At 33.1% G+C, this 16,951-nt stretch overlaps 1 protein-coding gene across 1 annotated transcript in view; it reads left to right on the top strand.

The window, feature by feature from the left end:
• Positions 1-16,951, top strand: part of LOC124369251 (protogenin-like) — a 192,244-nt gene that overhangs the window by 144,774 nt on the left and 30,519 nt on the right. Inside the window, exons 4-9 of the mRNA XM_046827144.1 lie at positions 458-602; positions 7,283-7,351; positions 7,775-7,983; positions 9,150-9,298; positions 12,646-12,808; positions 15,402-15,653. Of these exons, the coding sequence (XP_046683100.1) occupies positions 458-602; positions 7,283-7,351; positions 7,775-7,983; positions 9,150-9,298; positions 12,646-12,808; positions 15,402-15,653 (987 nt within the window). The remainder of the gene's footprint in view (positions 1-457; positions 603-7,282; positions 7,352-7,774; positions 7,984-9,149; positions 9,299-12,645; positions 12,809-15,401; positions 15,654-16,951) is intronic.

Here is a 16,951-nt window from a genome sequence, read left to right as displayed (position 1 = left end):
AGTGAAGCAGATGAATAAATAGTTAAATGCAATAAATAAATACTAAAGATTGAGCATAATAATATGACTTATACAGTTATTGTAGTAACAAAAAAAAAAAAAAAACAACAATACTAAAAAGATATCAATGACAAAGTATTTAATCATTTAAACATTTTAGGAACATTTGTTTTCTTGAGCTAACATATATATTTTTCCTTCTAAATTTACAGGAGTAAAATAGTGTTTTATATATTACATGGTTCCTCTAACATTTTATACAAATACATTTCTTAACCTGTAATATCTATATATGTGTATGTTTATTACCTGCAAACGAGAGGTCATTGCTGTATCAATTGTGCTTGCCATGTAGTTAGCTGAAGATGACAATGTCAAATAAGCTATAGACAGTGTCATGAAGATTAAAAGATGATATAGTTTTTTTAATGGGTAAGAGTAAATCTGTCTGTTGCAGCCATGTCTCACGAGTTTCTGGTGAACGGGCGAAGTGTCAGTGTTGTGGAAGGAGACCCTGCCGTGCTGCCTTGTAGCATAGAATCCCTCCCACCTGCAGAGATCAAGTGGCAGTACAACTCTCAGCCTCTGCTTCAGTCCAACAGGTATACTTGTGCTATATCCTGTCATTTGCACACTATGGTCTAAGAGAGCTTACGAGGATATCATGTTGCTCTTTGTTTAATTTCTTTTGCATTTCCATACTAAATACAAATTCAGAGTTTTTCATGTATATGTGGCATTTGAAAATATTTATTGGGCTATAAGTGTGTGGAAATAACTGAATTGAGATCTCTAAAAGCTTCCTCAATTAAAGTGTGCTTACAGTACATGAAGAAAAATAATTTTTTTTTTTTTCAAAAAATTTTTATTAATTTGTCTTTAATAATCTGTTTAAAATGTGAAAAAATCTTCAGAAACATATAGTTAACTACAGAATTCATTAAAATCCAATTATCTTTATCATGGCTTAATCATTTTCTCCTAGTGTAATTTCAGTAACTTATAACTGTTAAATAAAGATTTAGTGTGGACCTTTATTTAGTGTGGTAGTTTGTGAACCTTTTTTACATCTAATGACCTGTATATTTTGAAAATGCATTTTTAAAAATATCACTTGGTTTTGAAAAAGTGTTGACTTTTTTACTCTAAACATGGTTTTCGGGTACTAAATCTGAAAAATTAAAATTTCAAGAAGTGAAAACTAACACAAATATTCATACATTGCATTACTCACATACCAAAGTTGGTCACAGTCGGTCTCCTGATTTGGTTACGGACAATGTTTACAAATACAGATGGAAACGTCTGTGTCAATCTGCTTTTTTACCGTTCAAAAGGTACTTAAAGAAATGTTTTCACCAGAAAAGTTTTAACTTTTTTCGCCTATCCAGTACCCTCACCATTCATGCAGATGTAGTTTGGCCTCAATAGAGGCACTTGGGAACCCATATTTGTAAAGAAAATAACTACCAGAATATGCTTTTGATAGATTAAACATAGATTTAGAAACATATAATCTGATAGTGGAAATGGTTTATTAACATAATATTTCTATAAATCATACAGCAATGCGTAGAACAAGGATTTTTGTATGAATATTTTCAATTTCGGTTTTCAAGTATTGTTTATAGTTCGTAAAGTTTTCTGCTTGTTAATTCTTATCGAAGCAAGATTCTCAAGTTAACTTCACCAACTGAGATCTTGAGTGTTAATTAAATCAATTTATGGTAGTCCCCTCTTTTAAAAGTTTCATCTTAATGAGTGAACTTTTATGAATTCTAAATTTGAAACAATATACTTATTGCACTAACTTGGAATTATAATATGGCAACCAGTTGTTCTGTTTTTTTATATTTTATCTCTTAAATTCAGACTTATCTTTTATAAAGCCACAATATATGAGATTTTATGAGAATCTTGTTAACCTCATAAAAGCAGTAAGTTCTTCTCTTGATCTCGATTCATTAATACATAGATTTAATGTATTAAGATATACATTGGCATTAAATAAGTATGCTTTATTCCAAACTGTTATTTTTAAACATAATGGTGATAAAATATTGCATTTATAAGTATCTAATGTGTTTAATAGTTTCTTGTACCTTATTTGAAACACTCAAAACTACTTAGCAATGCATGTTTGGGCCAAAAACCTATTACTAATCTTAGAGTCTGAGTCACTAAGACATCTATTTTGTCTGTGATGTTGAAAATTAAATGAAATATTTAGTTAAACCTGAAAAAGAAGCTAGGTTTAAAAACTAACATGAAAAACTTTGTATTCACATTTTTTTAACCAAGAGATTTCAATGCTGTCAGATTGTGAAAAACAAATTTTATAGTGACAGACAGCATCCTCATAAGCGCTCGTTAGGCTATATTGATTGCCTAACCGGACTCAAATTGCAATAATTTACATTCCAGTCTAATAACATTTCAATATACAAGGTTTGTCTAAAAAGTATCCGACATCCCTTTCCTGGGCAATTATTAAATGACCGTCTCAGATCGGTTGTGGTGGTGGAAGTGGGCCCCTTCCTCACTGCCAGGAATTCACTTTGCTCCACCCAGTCAGTAAGTCACCGTGTCCTTCATATGTTGTTATTACCAATTCTTGTGTTGCATTTCACTATGATTTGAATAAAAAAAGTTCACATGAAGTTTTACCAGAAACTTGGCGATTCTGCTTCTGACATAATGTCTATGATACAAAAAGCTTTTGGTGGCGAGTTTATGGGTGATATCAGATAAAGGAGTGGTTTAGGCAATTCAAAGATGTTCACATTTGAGTGGAAAGTGACCTGGTAGGCCTCAAAGGCTGGTAATATTACTAACATTGAACATGTATGTGTAGCAATGAAAGAAAACCATTGATTGTTTGTCAGTTAGAAGATTATAGTATTTTTAAATATGCAGTTTGTGAAATTGTATACGAAGATATGTAATTATTATTGCTAGATTTCTAGTCGTTTCTGGATCACTCTTCACTGAAATGTGGCCTTCTTGGATCATTAAACCACTAGTTTATCCAGTTGTCACTTCTAATTTGTTGTCCAAAGCTATTCTATAACAGAGGTCATCTCTGAAGGAGAATGGTCAAGTTTCTCCAAACTCTGCTCAGGGCTATATATAGTCATACTGAAATAGCAACGCAAGCAGATATAAAAAAATATATATAACAGAGTGCTGCGACTCACAGACTGGGTGGATTGTAGGGAATGAGTGACCAGCAGTCTCAGAAGGGTTTTCCTCCATCCCCATAGCCGATCTGACACATTCAGTCTTGTAATAATTGTCTAACAAAGTGAGGTCAAATACTTTTCAGACAAACTTCGTCTATGATGTTGATGCCTTACATCACCTTCTTAAGAGTTATTTCTATTGTTCATACTAATTGTGTCTCAAATAATTCTGTTCCTTAATTTTGTTAAGAGAGCTGGGCTGGTAGACTAAATTTCCGTTTCATGTTGAAATCAAATACTTGTTTGTATTCCCATGTGTTATACCTAGATAATTATTTCAGTTTTCCTCACATCCACTACTACAGTTAGCAAAATTGCCAATGCAAGCATTCAACAGATTATGAAGGGGTACCCAAAAGAAACCGGCATTATTTTTAAAAGCTATATATTTTTCAAACATTTTACTCATCTTTAGAAATGGGCTGACAGCTCTTCCGTCGTTTTTTCTTGACCTCTTTGATGTTGTCAAATTGGTGTCCTTTCTTACGTGGAAATAAGAAAAAGTCGCACAGTGCCAGATCAGGCGTGTAATGTGCATGGGGCAGCGGAACAATGCTATTTTTAGCCAGAAATAGTCTAATAAGAGATGGCTGTGTGTGCAGGTGTGTTGTCATGGTGGAAGAACCAGTCTCCTGTTTTGCCACAAATCAGATCTTTTTTTGACGAACACTGTTGCACAATCTGCTTAAAACTTTCAAATAAAAGCTTTGATTGACGGTCTGACCTGGGGGAACAAACACTTTTGGACTGGGTGACGGCGGTGATGACTTCCATTGGCTTGACTGCTGCTTTGTGTCTGGGTCGTAATTGTAGCACCATGACTCATTACCACTCGATATTTGACAGAAAATCTGGATCAGTTTCAAGCTGCTGTTTCAAAACATGACATGTTTCAACTTGATGTTCCTTTTGATTGTCAGTCAGAACCCAAGGAACAAACTTGGAAGCAACCCTTTTAATTCCCAAATCTTCCGTTAAAATTTGCTGAATCATGCTCCAAGATAACCCACTAATCTCTGACAGTTGATCAGTTGTCTGTCAACGGTCTGTGAGCACTAGCTGTTGAATTTTTTTCAATATTTTTTGTCAATTCGGGCAGTTGATGGACGTCCAGAACAAGGTTTGTCATCAATCAACTTGTCGCTACTTTTAAATCAAGCAAACCATTTGTACACTTGAGTTTTTCCTATAGCATCATCTTGGTAAGCTGTTTTCAACATTAAAACAGTTTTAGCAGCATTTTTACCGAGTATAAAACAAAATTTCACAGCTGCACGTAATTCACTTAAACTTGCCATCATAAAAAACGAAAACAAGAACAAGAAACAACACTAGCGAAAATAATCACTGCAGATGAACAGAACAAGACAGATAGACAATACAGGTGGCACTGAACTGGCTACGAGTTGTGCTATACACACCTAGTGGCAGAAGTGCGTACTACATAAGCTCCGCCCATGGCAATGCCATTCCGGTTTCTTTTAGGTACCCCCTCGTATAATTGAAGTTAGTGAAAGCACAGTTGTTTATTTTGATATGTACGTCTGTCTAATTGTGAATTGTCTTCTTTCAGTGTTAGTGGACGTTTTAAAAATGTTTGTTAATTTCAAGCTATACTAGATGGGTTTTGTGGAAATGGAAGTGTGTATTGTTAAGTAAAGCTTTCAAGTGAATCATCCCATAACTTTATGGTCTTCTTAGTGTTAGACAAGCAAAGACTTAAAAACCCGCTATATATATATATACACACAGAGTGGTGCATATGTCAGTTTCCCCATAAATTGGAATATTTTGTTTCGGTAGGTTCATTGTTGTCTGTTCAAGTGGCTAGTGTAAAGTGACGCTCTTTGCATCTGTTATTTGTTTGTGTGTATTTTAAAAATGTTTACAATCCACCAACGAGTTTACATAGTTCAGTTGTGTTGGAAGCATAATAACAGTACTGTTATAATAATTGAAGAATTTAGTGGTAAATATCCAGGTGTCGCAATACCCACTCGACAGTATATGCGGAAGTTAAATAAGAAATTTGAAAACACAGGAAGCGTTTTAAATGCCCTGAAGTGTGGTTGTCCACGATCGATTTGCAATGAAGAAAACCTGGTGACAGTTGCTCAAGTTTTTGTAGCCAGTCCCGGTAAATCGACTTGTAAGGCATCTGCTGAATTAGAAATATTAAGAAGAAGTGTGCAAAGAATGTTAAAGCAATTAAAATTTAAGCCATACCGTCCATCTTTACTCCAAGCGCTTTACGATGTTGATTCTGATAGGCAATTGGAATTCTGTGAGACAGTAATTATCTGATCAGAGGCTGATCAAAATTTCATACGATCAATTTTGTGGTGTGATGAGGCATGTTTCAAACTAAATGGATGCGTTAATCGGCATAACTGCATGTACTGGTCGAATGTAAATCCTCATAACGTAATCCAAGCAGAACTCAATGTGCCTGGTGTTATGATATGGGGAGGTATTTCGGGTACTGCACTGCTTGGTCTTTATTTTCTTCAAGGAAATGTTAACTCAGAAAGTTACTTACGGTTGCTGCAAGAAGTAGTAGTTCCCGAGCTCAGAAACAATCCTGTTTTCAATATTTATTCACTCATCTCGTAACAAGATGGTGCACATTTCGGTATCCAAGTTTGAGATTTTTTAAATAACACATTTAATGAATGGATTGGTCGCCGTGGTACAATTGATTGGCCTGCGCGCTCGCCAGAACTGACCCATGTGATTTTTCACTTTGGGGTATTATAAATGAGACTGTGTATGCTTCAAAACCTCAAAATCTTAACGAACTCAGAAACTTAATTAGCAATGCATTTGAACTTGTTAATAACGATAAACCTCTACTGCTAAAAATTTGTGATTCTGTTCTAAGTCGTATGAAGTGTATACAAAATCAAGGTGGACATTTCTAATAACTGCTATAACATTGTATGGTAATATGTAAGTAATTTGATATAATGAATTTGTTTTCTTGCCCAAAAGTGTTTTATTCAATTAACCTACAACACATTTAAATTTCTCTTATGGGGAATTTGACATATGTGCCACCCTGTATATATATATATATATATATATATATATATATATATATATATATATATATGTATATATATATATATATATATATATGTGTATATATATATATATATATATATATATATATATATATATATATATATATATACAGTATTATATACAGGGTGGCACATATGTAAATATACCTCATCAATATATATACCTCATCCATAACTTTGGTAGCTTCCAATGATATTTAAATTCACTTTAAAGATTTAAATTGAATCAGATTGATTAAGTTAGTTATTGAATCAGATTGATTTAGTTAGTTATTGACGATGAATGATTTGAAAGGATCGGGTTCAGGATAACCTATGTAATGATGGTGAATGTACAAAATCCTATTATGCTTTTAGATTTATTAAGTACAACCTTTGATTTTATTAGTTACAATATATGAGATAAATCATTCATTCGGAAGTTTTGTGTTAAGATTCGGGCGATTATTTTAGTTTGTTCTGAGGACCTTTGCTAGGGTTGCGTCATGTAACTTGTTACTGTTCAAATATTTGTTATATGACCACAGATAACAAGCCCTAGTGTACACTTTCGTCGTGCCTCAATTTGTAACATTGGATCAGTTATTTCAAGACTTACAGATTGAAAACTGATATAAGATAACATTACCAAATTACACGAGAAAGTGATGTACAAAGCCTCTGAACCTCCTAAGCTGTGTAAAGTGAGAGTAAAGCTGTTTCTCATGTTCACTGCCCACCCAAATCTATGCTTTTGTTTGTTAGTGTAGTTAGGCTTAAGTCTTAGAGCTTTTTGGTGATACAGTATCTGGTATTAAATTATACCTGCAGTCATGTAATTATATCTACTTCTTTAAAGTACATTGAGTTTGTATGTGTGCTTATGTTTGTATGCACATTTTTACTACAGTTTTTGGCAGTAACAAAGTCTATTCTAAATATTAGACCTATTTAAATAACAGTAATTTTATTTTACAGATACATAATACTAGATAATGGAACTCTCATAATAAAGCAAGTCCAGAAAGAAGATGAAGGAGACTACAGGTATGTATATATTGCTTTTATTGTAATACTATCCATAGCACTAAATTACACTTGTGTTTCATACATTTTTACCTCAGGAAAAAGAATATGATTTATTTATTATTTATATTAATATTCATCACTATTCATTGTTATTGCTGAGTGTAAAATAGCAAAATTCATGCTACAGGCTTCATAAATATGTTTATTTTGTAAATAGAAATAGCATGAAATAGGAATTTTATTGAGTTGTGATTCATATACCACTATTATTGTTGAATAAACAAATATAATTTTAATTTTCGAATTAACCTTTTTATTGTCACAAGTATTAATTATGACCACTTAAAGGGGTTAGTGATGTGACTTGGAACATCCACTTATGTAAATGTGCCCCCAGTATGTTTTGTCATCATGTCAAGTAATTACTCCTTTTGTATCCAGCTGTATCGCCTGGAACAGCCTGGTGAATAAGACGCGGGTAAGTGACGTATCCCCACTCTCTGTGGAGACAAGAACCAGCCCTTCACCACTTGAGATCCTGATCCCTGGAACCCTGAGAACCAACTGGACTCTAGGAGACAACGTGACATTGGCTTGTGTTGCCAAAGGAACCCCCACTCCGACTGTCAAGTGGACCAAACTGTTACCAGGTAATCAATCTTTTTTTTTCTTTTAGGGCAAACAAATTTTCACAAATGTAGATATGACAATTTTGCTAAGTGATAAGCATCCAAAGTTTTTGACAATATACCTGAATAAAATTATTTACCAGTAGGAGACCTATTATTTTTATTAGTATATAGTATTAAATGAACTTTTATCGAAATATTTAAAAAATGTACACCAGTTTACGATCTACCTTATTGCTATGATCTGCAATGTTTTCCCTGGTAACATTTATTCCTTACACTATCAAAATTATACAGAGTAATGTAACGTAAAACAAAATCTACAGTAGAGTGTGGCACTAGAAGGTCAACAGTGTTTGTCAACAAAGAAACAGGGTTGAACGTCTTGGCAGTCACTGAGATAAGTGAATAAAACAACAACAAAAGACAAAAAGCTTTCCCAAAATTACTGGACCTAGTTTGAATTTGAAGCCACTGAACAATTGGAAATTATACTATGTTGAGCAAAGGAATTTTATGTGTTGGAGGCTGTAGAAATGGATGGATTGAGATCTGGAGAAATAGAGGTATTGCTACTGATTTGTGTTGGCTGTAGATATCAGTCTGAATGAAACGTCCCTCAAGCTCAATCTCTGATACTTAACTAATAAGGTTTTACAGGAGAAATTAAAAATTGAAAAGTTGGGAAGGTATCAAGGAAGGTTTGAATGTTGAGTTTGCGGGTTGTCCAGGGGCTAAGCCTTCGATCACAACATCTAAACTCTTTATTGATCATCTCCCTTCTCTTCCATGCTGAAAAAACATAGTATATCATTTGTATTAAGTGGTCATTTTCACTGTTATATATAGTCCTGTGTTGCACATATCACCATCCTCTAAAAATTTTACCAAAACACTACAACACATAATCTTTAATTCTCTGTTTTAGTACAATAAAATGTCTAAAGTCCTTAAACAAAAAAGCTTGTTCCAAATTTTGTTTGCTTTGAGGAATATAGTTGTACTTGTAAACTATAATTTAATGAATTAAAAAACATGGAATAGATTTTCCTGGTGCACTTTCTAGTAGACCTTTAACATTATTACAATTTTATTTACTTACCAAACAATTTTGAATTATAAAGAGGAATTTAGTAAATAAATACTGCCATTGTGTGAACTGTAATTGATGCTTGATTGTGTTAAAGACCAGAGCAGTGGGCTGGTGACCGATGTGACGGAGGGGGTCAGTATACTCAAAATTCAAAATGTGACGGCTAGCCATGCCAGTGTGTACACGTGCATCGCTTCTCAAGTCATCTCCCAACGCAAGACTAACACTGTGTCCATTACCAAAGTAAGTAATTCTCAAAATTATTTCATAAATATTTATTGCTATATATAACTTGTGAATCTGAAAATGATCCATCTTTATCATAAAAATCTATGATATACACATTCATTCTCTGATCAGGATTCATTCTTATTGGAACTAAGGGTTTCTTTTATTATTTTCATTATCATCAAATGCTAAAGGGGAAAGACTTCTTAGATTAAAATTCAATTATTTGTGTTGGTGACAGGCAGAGTTTAAGCAGTGATAAATATTTTCTTAGCAAAACTGCTACAAGCTCTTCAGACTCTTTAGGAAAAATATTTGCCCTGCAGCACTTATTAACCCTTTTAATTCTGACGTTCGTACATAGATATCTTAAACATTGTGTCAACTCCTGATGTCTCTATGGTGAACTATGGTGCGGTCATGCACTTTTTATCATTTTACTGACCACCTATTTTACCAAATATATTACTTCGTTAAGCTTTGAATTGGTATTTTGTCATTCTGTGATTGTGAGAAATCACTAAGTGAACTATCTACACATGAAAGACATCAATTCAGGGTGGCTGTGTGGTCTAAGGCACTACTCTCAGACGTGTGAGTTAGCCTTGGTGTCATGGGTTTGATTCCTGCAACTGATATAAGGGAGTTTTGCGGTCTAGTGTACACTTATGAGTGTCATTGGTTTATGGTAAAGTCGGTGGGATGGTTCACCTTAAATTAACGGTGGTTGGCTTGGTTGGAAGTTGACAGGATCAGTGATATTCGTATATAAGTGTACCAGGCCCAAAACACCTGTTTTGTATTTTTGTCTTCACTATTTAAAAAAAAACCACTTGATTTATGGTTTTATTATGCTCTATGAGGCATTTATTATTGAATCATTACCATAATAATAGCTTTTAAGCTGTTTACTCATACATATTGTCTAAAGTGGCTTGGGATTTTCGGCTCATCATTTTATATAATGGCTGGGGTTAAAAGGTTTAATAGCTCTGATGTTCAGAGGTTATTCCAATAATACGTATCAAAAAACTGTCTGGAGTTCTCTAATACTTAAGCCTCCAGAACCAATATTTACATTAATAAATATACTGTTGTTAAAATATTTAGAACTTCGATCATTTAAATTTTTGTGAAGAGGTTTGATTAAAAACAGCATAGTTTGAAAATAAAATTTTAAATTTATTGTAAAAGTAACAAAAAAGTCTTCTTTCAATAAATAATACGAAATAAAATTAAATATGTAGTATGGTAATTTTTTAATGAAACAAGTTACTTTTAACATCAGTTTATCCTCAAAAAACTATTTAGGCCCTACCAACATCATTACCTTTATAGGCTTCTTTGTTTTGTAGACATCAATGTTTTAACCTCATTGAAATGGATTCCTTTCTATTAGTACCTTCATTAGAAATCATTAACACATTGCTTTAATTGGTTATACTTAACCTTTTATGGTTGTTTGTTGGCTACTACTCTTGTATCAAAAAGCATAGATAACCTAGTTTGAACGTTGACCACAAACTAATTAGTTGAGCAAAAATCTTGAGAGTTAAATTAAAATTTAGCTTGTTTATTTCTGCGTCAATACATATAAAGCCAATTGTGTACAAACATTAAATTTAAGTTTTTATGTTGGTAAGAACGAAAAATGGTACAGTATTTTGGTGCTTTTCAACCAAATTGCAATTTTGAACATTCAGAATTAGGGCAATTTGTAATCCTATTAACACCTAAGTTTTATACAAGATACATGTTTGTACAAGTAATTTTTGAATTATATGGATAAACATTGTCAAATAACATATTAAATGTCACTGGGTTCGTTATTGGGTCACGTTATTGAATTTATAGTCATTGTTTTTATTTTAAAGGCAATTAATTTTTGTAAACTCAGTTTAGGTAAAACTATAGTTTATTACAACACTTTTTAATTGAACAGATTTTGTTAATTTATTGGGGCTGGTGCCTGTTCGTTGGAGTAGCGAACCACTACACTGTTAAGGGCGGTGTTGCAACGATCATGCATGCTCCACTCGCACCCTTAATTGCAAGAGGAAGCCGTAATAAATTAAATGTTGTTTTAATATGTCCATCTCACTTAAGCTTTTTTCATATGGGCTTCGAGCCTCCAATGGCAGGTTGAACAATGAATAATTAATTTTCAAAACTGCGGTTTAGTAGTAAGCAAAACGGGTACCTATTTTATTCTTACAGGCACAGAACTTGGTATTTTTGTAAATTTTAATGTAATTTTAGCTCTATTAGTTAGTTTGTGGTTAATGTTTAAACTCAGCTATCTATACTTATTGATTCAAGAGTAGGCAGGTGTTTTCCAACAAGAATGTTCATCGGCACGGTATGGTGTCTAATACGTTATATACATTAACCTCCCGTGAAATTTGTTTGTACAAGGAATAGACCAGAAATTAATGAACTTGAAATCTTCAAATTAAGTGATGTTTTGTGCAGTGACATGGTTTATGCTTATTCTACCAACTCTGGACTAGAGTTTTTATTGACATACAACTTGTTCATGTCATAGGTAGATTGATTAGTTTAACATTTTTGTGTATGCCTAATGTTATGTGGGTTTTTGACATCTGAAAAGGAGATATATTCCCATACTCGAAACGTAATCTTAATAATAAACTTTAACAAAGAAGGAACTTCAATCGGAAAGTAACCAATCAAGTAGCAATTCATTTTGATGGGTTTGAAATTTAACAGCTCTATGTTCTTGTGTTCTTCAATGAATCTCGTATTATAATGTACAATCATCCATGGTCCATAAGATAAGAGCATTTAGGTACTCAATTATAGGTGCAAATAGTTTCATAGTAATTAATATGTATTACTGTTCCATGTAATATCTATATATAGATTAAATTGTATGAGTAACAAGTATAGTGCCTATACCCTTCTCATTTCTATTGTTTAGTTTTCTTCCCATTTATAGTATGATCTCATAATATATTTTTGAATTCTTTTTATAATTTATTTTTCCGAACATTTATTGTTCAGTGATACATAAAGTTAGTGATAGTATGTTTCAAGACCTGCAATCTGATCTTAAAACCAATTGTTACGGATTTTTCAAATCACTGAACAATGGCAAATGTCTGGAAAAATCCTGTTTCCCTGACAATCCTTCCATGTCAGAAAGAAACTTCCATGTAAACGTGTGTGTATGTGTGTGTGTGTGCGTGTGTGTGTGTGTGTGTGTGTGTGTGTGTGCGTGCGTGTGTGAAACAATTTTACTTATTAAGCTTATTGCTGTTAAAAAAACTAATAACAACTAAATACATTACAGAGTTGGTAGTAGACTATTCTTTGTTACTTATATGTCATTCATTGCGCAGGAAGTGGTGGTGGAAGAGATTCTGACTCCACCTGTGCTCACCAAGAAACCCAAATCCCAGGTTCTCCCGACAGCCAAAACAATCAGATTCCAATGTGAGGCAGAAGGCAACCCTATTCCTCAAGTGGTTTGGTACAAGAATGGATACAAGCTGCATATCAATGGTGGGTTAATAGAATTCTCAATAAGATTTGGATATAAAGAAGTGGTATTTGAAATGGCAATAAGGAAGGTAATAAGCACTGAGGATGTGGTGATACACAATTACTTTTGCTGCTTAGGCTGCTTTGTCCATTACGTTAAGAGTGTGTGGATGATTTTGTTTCAATGTATGAAGTAATGTGTTAAAGGCAAATAAAACTCAAAAAAGCTAAGTGGTTTTAGTTTTCTTCCTTTGTACAACTTATTGATGCTGCAAATGTAACTATTAAGTTAAAGTCAAAATATTGAACTTATATTTATTTTTATTACTTGGCAACAATGTATTATATACTGTTAGAGATTTAGTAGTTAATTTTATCAGTAATTGATTGAATTTTCTTGATTGATGCATATAAACAAATACATTACTTCTAATTGATAAAAATCTGTTCTTAACCCTCCGAGTGGTGAAAGACGCTGCAGCGTCTATTAAATCTCGTTCGCGAGTGGCAAAGACGCTCTAGCGTCTATTAACGCAAGCCTCTCTTGTTCCGGTATTTCCGATGTTATGCCGCGACTTAAACGCTATATATTAGGTATGGTTAGAAAGACCAGATTCTAAACTTTAATTTGATATAGTATTTAGATATGCTGGTACTAATGGAACTCTTACAAACGGTTCATCCACCTACTGTACTACCTCCTGGACCAAGTGTAGGTCTTCTTCACGGGATTGCTTATTTACCAGACTTTGTGCAGTGTGTGTACACACCAAAAAAGGGGGTAAAGTCACTTCTGGTGCCCAACTTGTAATTTTGGGGTTCATAGGGAGTGTTTCCCTTACCTGGAAAATTATTGGAGGCCTCTCAAACCAGGAAGAATGATGAGGAATGAGGTTGGCTCTGATACTGACTAAAATGCAGTAAAAAACGTGTACATAAAAGTTTCGATCAGCAAATAGTGCGTTGTTTTTAGGAATAATACATATAACGGATACATATTTTTGTTCAGAATTAAATTTTAAACAAAATGGCTATTTTGGATTTGTGTTAAAAAATTAAGTTTAGGAACATTTACTCAGCCTAATATAAAACAAAAAAATTTGAATTTTTATTTTTGGAATTCAACCCATTGGTTTTTTACACCAATCCAAGGTAAGTGTTTCATATTATTACCATTCTACTCTGTGTGTTATGAAGTTTAAATCGATGTATGATATGTCATACTTATATAATATACAGGATTTTATATAAATTTTCTTTTGCGAACATACAAAATCAGTAAAAATGTCCCGCCACTTGGAGAAAAAAGTACCGCCACTCGGAGGGTTAATAAAAATGTATAAACGTGATTGTATAATTATGATAATAATTATAATTATTAAGTAATGCAGTAAAGATGTTTCTTTACTACATTAATGAATTTATTTTTGTATTTTAAAGGTGATCATTAACCCTAATACTACAACTCACCACCACAGGCCACTGCTGTAGTTATCATGTGACATAATGCTGAAAACTATGAACATCTTAAGGAAAATTGTTGAGGGTAGTACACATTTCCCTACCTCCATTGCTTTTCATACTTATGTTTCAATACTGAAGTTGAAATTTTATGATGATTAACAAAACTTGTTAAGATAAAAAGTACAACATCACAATAATTCTTTAACTTGTGACTGATCATTTCCTCAGCTTTATATGAAGGCATATGGAGATTTTCGTACTGAGTCCATTGCTTTCAAATTCAGACATATTTGGAAATTGTCCACAATAGTTTCTCATTTTTGAACTATCGAAATAGTTCAATGGAAGTGAGAAAATATCATTTAAAATGTATATAAGTTTTCTACTTAAACGCACATTGTTATTGAACTTTACTGTAAAAGATTTATTTATTTTTAAGACTTGGTGGAAGTTGAGTTTTATTTACTTTTTAGTTCATAATGCCATATCCTGGATCCTGATCTAAAGAAATGATGTTATTTACATTCAATGTTTGAAGAGTTTAAACAATTTCATAGGGTTAGAATTATTGTTTCTCAACAATAATTGCAACTAATACAACTAGGGTATATACTAATCTGGAATACTTGGAAACTTGGGTAAATTCAGGGAATTTTGAAAATCTGAAAAGTAGGGTATGTATTAAAAGCTATCCATCAGAGTACTTGGCTCCGACCTACCAAGCTATACAAAATGTTAATATATTAGGCATTTTTTTTTAACCCTAGCAGCAAAATAACGGGGTGAATGATTAAATAATTTTTTCACCAGTATAGTTTCTTTTATTCACTTTTTAAAATGATTTTATGACCCATTTTAAAGTTATTTGAAAATCATACATTATAACATTATCAAGTTGTACAATTATATTACGTCATTGCAGAGTTTACAATCAGATGGTTGCTAAATAAATTTTAAAATTACTCTAAAATTATTTTTGTATTGATTTTAAAATAAGTTTGCCATCACTTTGACATCAGTTTAAAAATAGATTAAAGATATATCTTCAATTCATTTTCACATTAACTTCATTATCTTTTTACTTACATTATACAGATTTAAACTTATACTACAAGTTATTTGCTTGGACTTACTGTCAATGTGTGTACAGGGAGAATAAAGCTGCGTGACGAGTTGGTGTTGAGTAACACTGTGAGCAATGACAGCGGAGTATACCAGTGTATTGCCACTAACAGCGTTGGTTCTGTGTGGGCGGCAGCAAGGCTGCAAGTGAATGCTTCAAAAAACCAGCCTCGTCCCCCTACCCACCTCACCTGCACCACCCTGTCCGCCACTACGGTCAACCTCACCTGGGAGCAGATCAACCCTGTCAATGCATTCACTATCCACCTGCTGCCTACAGGTAGTGAGAGAGTTAATAATTCCCTCCCATCTCCCTGTACTGATCTTATGATTTGATGTAGATAATAAAATAGTATGTATAATTAATCAAATTGTTCTTAGTAATGGTGAAGAGAAGTATTAGTTTAATTTATTTAGTGTACTTTTGAAGAATTTTGGATAATTGAAATATCTGGAGACACACATTAACATGTTTTGTACGTTTTAGTTATAGTTGTCCTCATAGTAAAATATCTAAAATTCATTACAACCATTTTTATAACTAACTCAAGACCAAACTTTAGGCAAGATAAAAATGACTGGGTTATCCATATATAATATAAAATATAAAGAAATATCATACTCTGTATATATACTTAGTGACCTATTTTATCTACCGCATTATTTTCAAAATACAACACTGTGATTGCTTTGTTCGATCTACTCATACAAAATTGTTCATAATCTTTCTAGCTGATAGAGTTTGATAGGTTTTTTTAAGTTTGTTAAGTGAGATAGTATAATCCTACATCTTTGAGTAGTGCTGTTTTGATTTAGAATTAAAATCTCATGACAACTCAGTATCTCTTCAGTAGACCTTCTGCTGCATTACATGATGGAATCTTGGTAATCAATAACCCAAAGTAAATTTCATTCGTGACTATGTTTAATACAGTCCAAGAAATCTGAGGAAAACTGTGAGAGTTTATTTAAAAGAACACAGTGTACTATTTTTTAGAAGATTTCATGAAATTATGAAACTATACGATACAATACAATACTATAAGATCAGACGGGCAAGGTAATACCATCTGTTACCTAGTACACATAGAGTAATTTTTTACGGGTAGGCAGGGCTTATATAAGACAAAGTAATATGAGACACGCCTATATCACTTTGGACTCAAAAGTACAGCTGCTGAGAGATCTCAGTGCAGCTTCAGTGTCCAAAAGGATATAGATCTTAGCACCTGGTTTTCTAGATCCAGTATTGTAAGCATTTCTTCTTGAAGGAACCCAGGATTGGTCCCAGAAGTTTAGTCCTTTTTCATAAAGATTCCATCTCTTCATTTCTCCTTGATCCATCTGGGTAACACAAATGTGCTCCCACATATTGGTGCTCGGATATCATCAACCTAAAAGATGATCAAAGCAGAATTGTTTCAGCATTGTTTCCGAGCAATATGTTAGCATATTTGAGTTTTCCAAATTATTGATTATATTCATATGCCTCACCCAAGAAACTTGGCATCCTTGAATTTGCCCCTTGAAGTAGTCACGCCATACTAAGGACTGCCTCACCGTTCATACGGTGATGGT

Source organism: Homalodisca vitripennis, chromosome X (genome assembly GCF_021130785.1).
Source record: "Homalodisca vitripennis isolate AUS2020 chromosome X, UT_GWSS_2.1, whole genome shotgun sequence".
Classification (NCBI taxonomy): domain Eukaryota; kingdom Metazoa; phylum Arthropoda; class Insecta; order Hemiptera; family Cicadellidae; genus Homalodisca; species Homalodisca vitripennis.
This window is presented reverse-complemented; position numbering and strand designations above follow the sequence as displayed.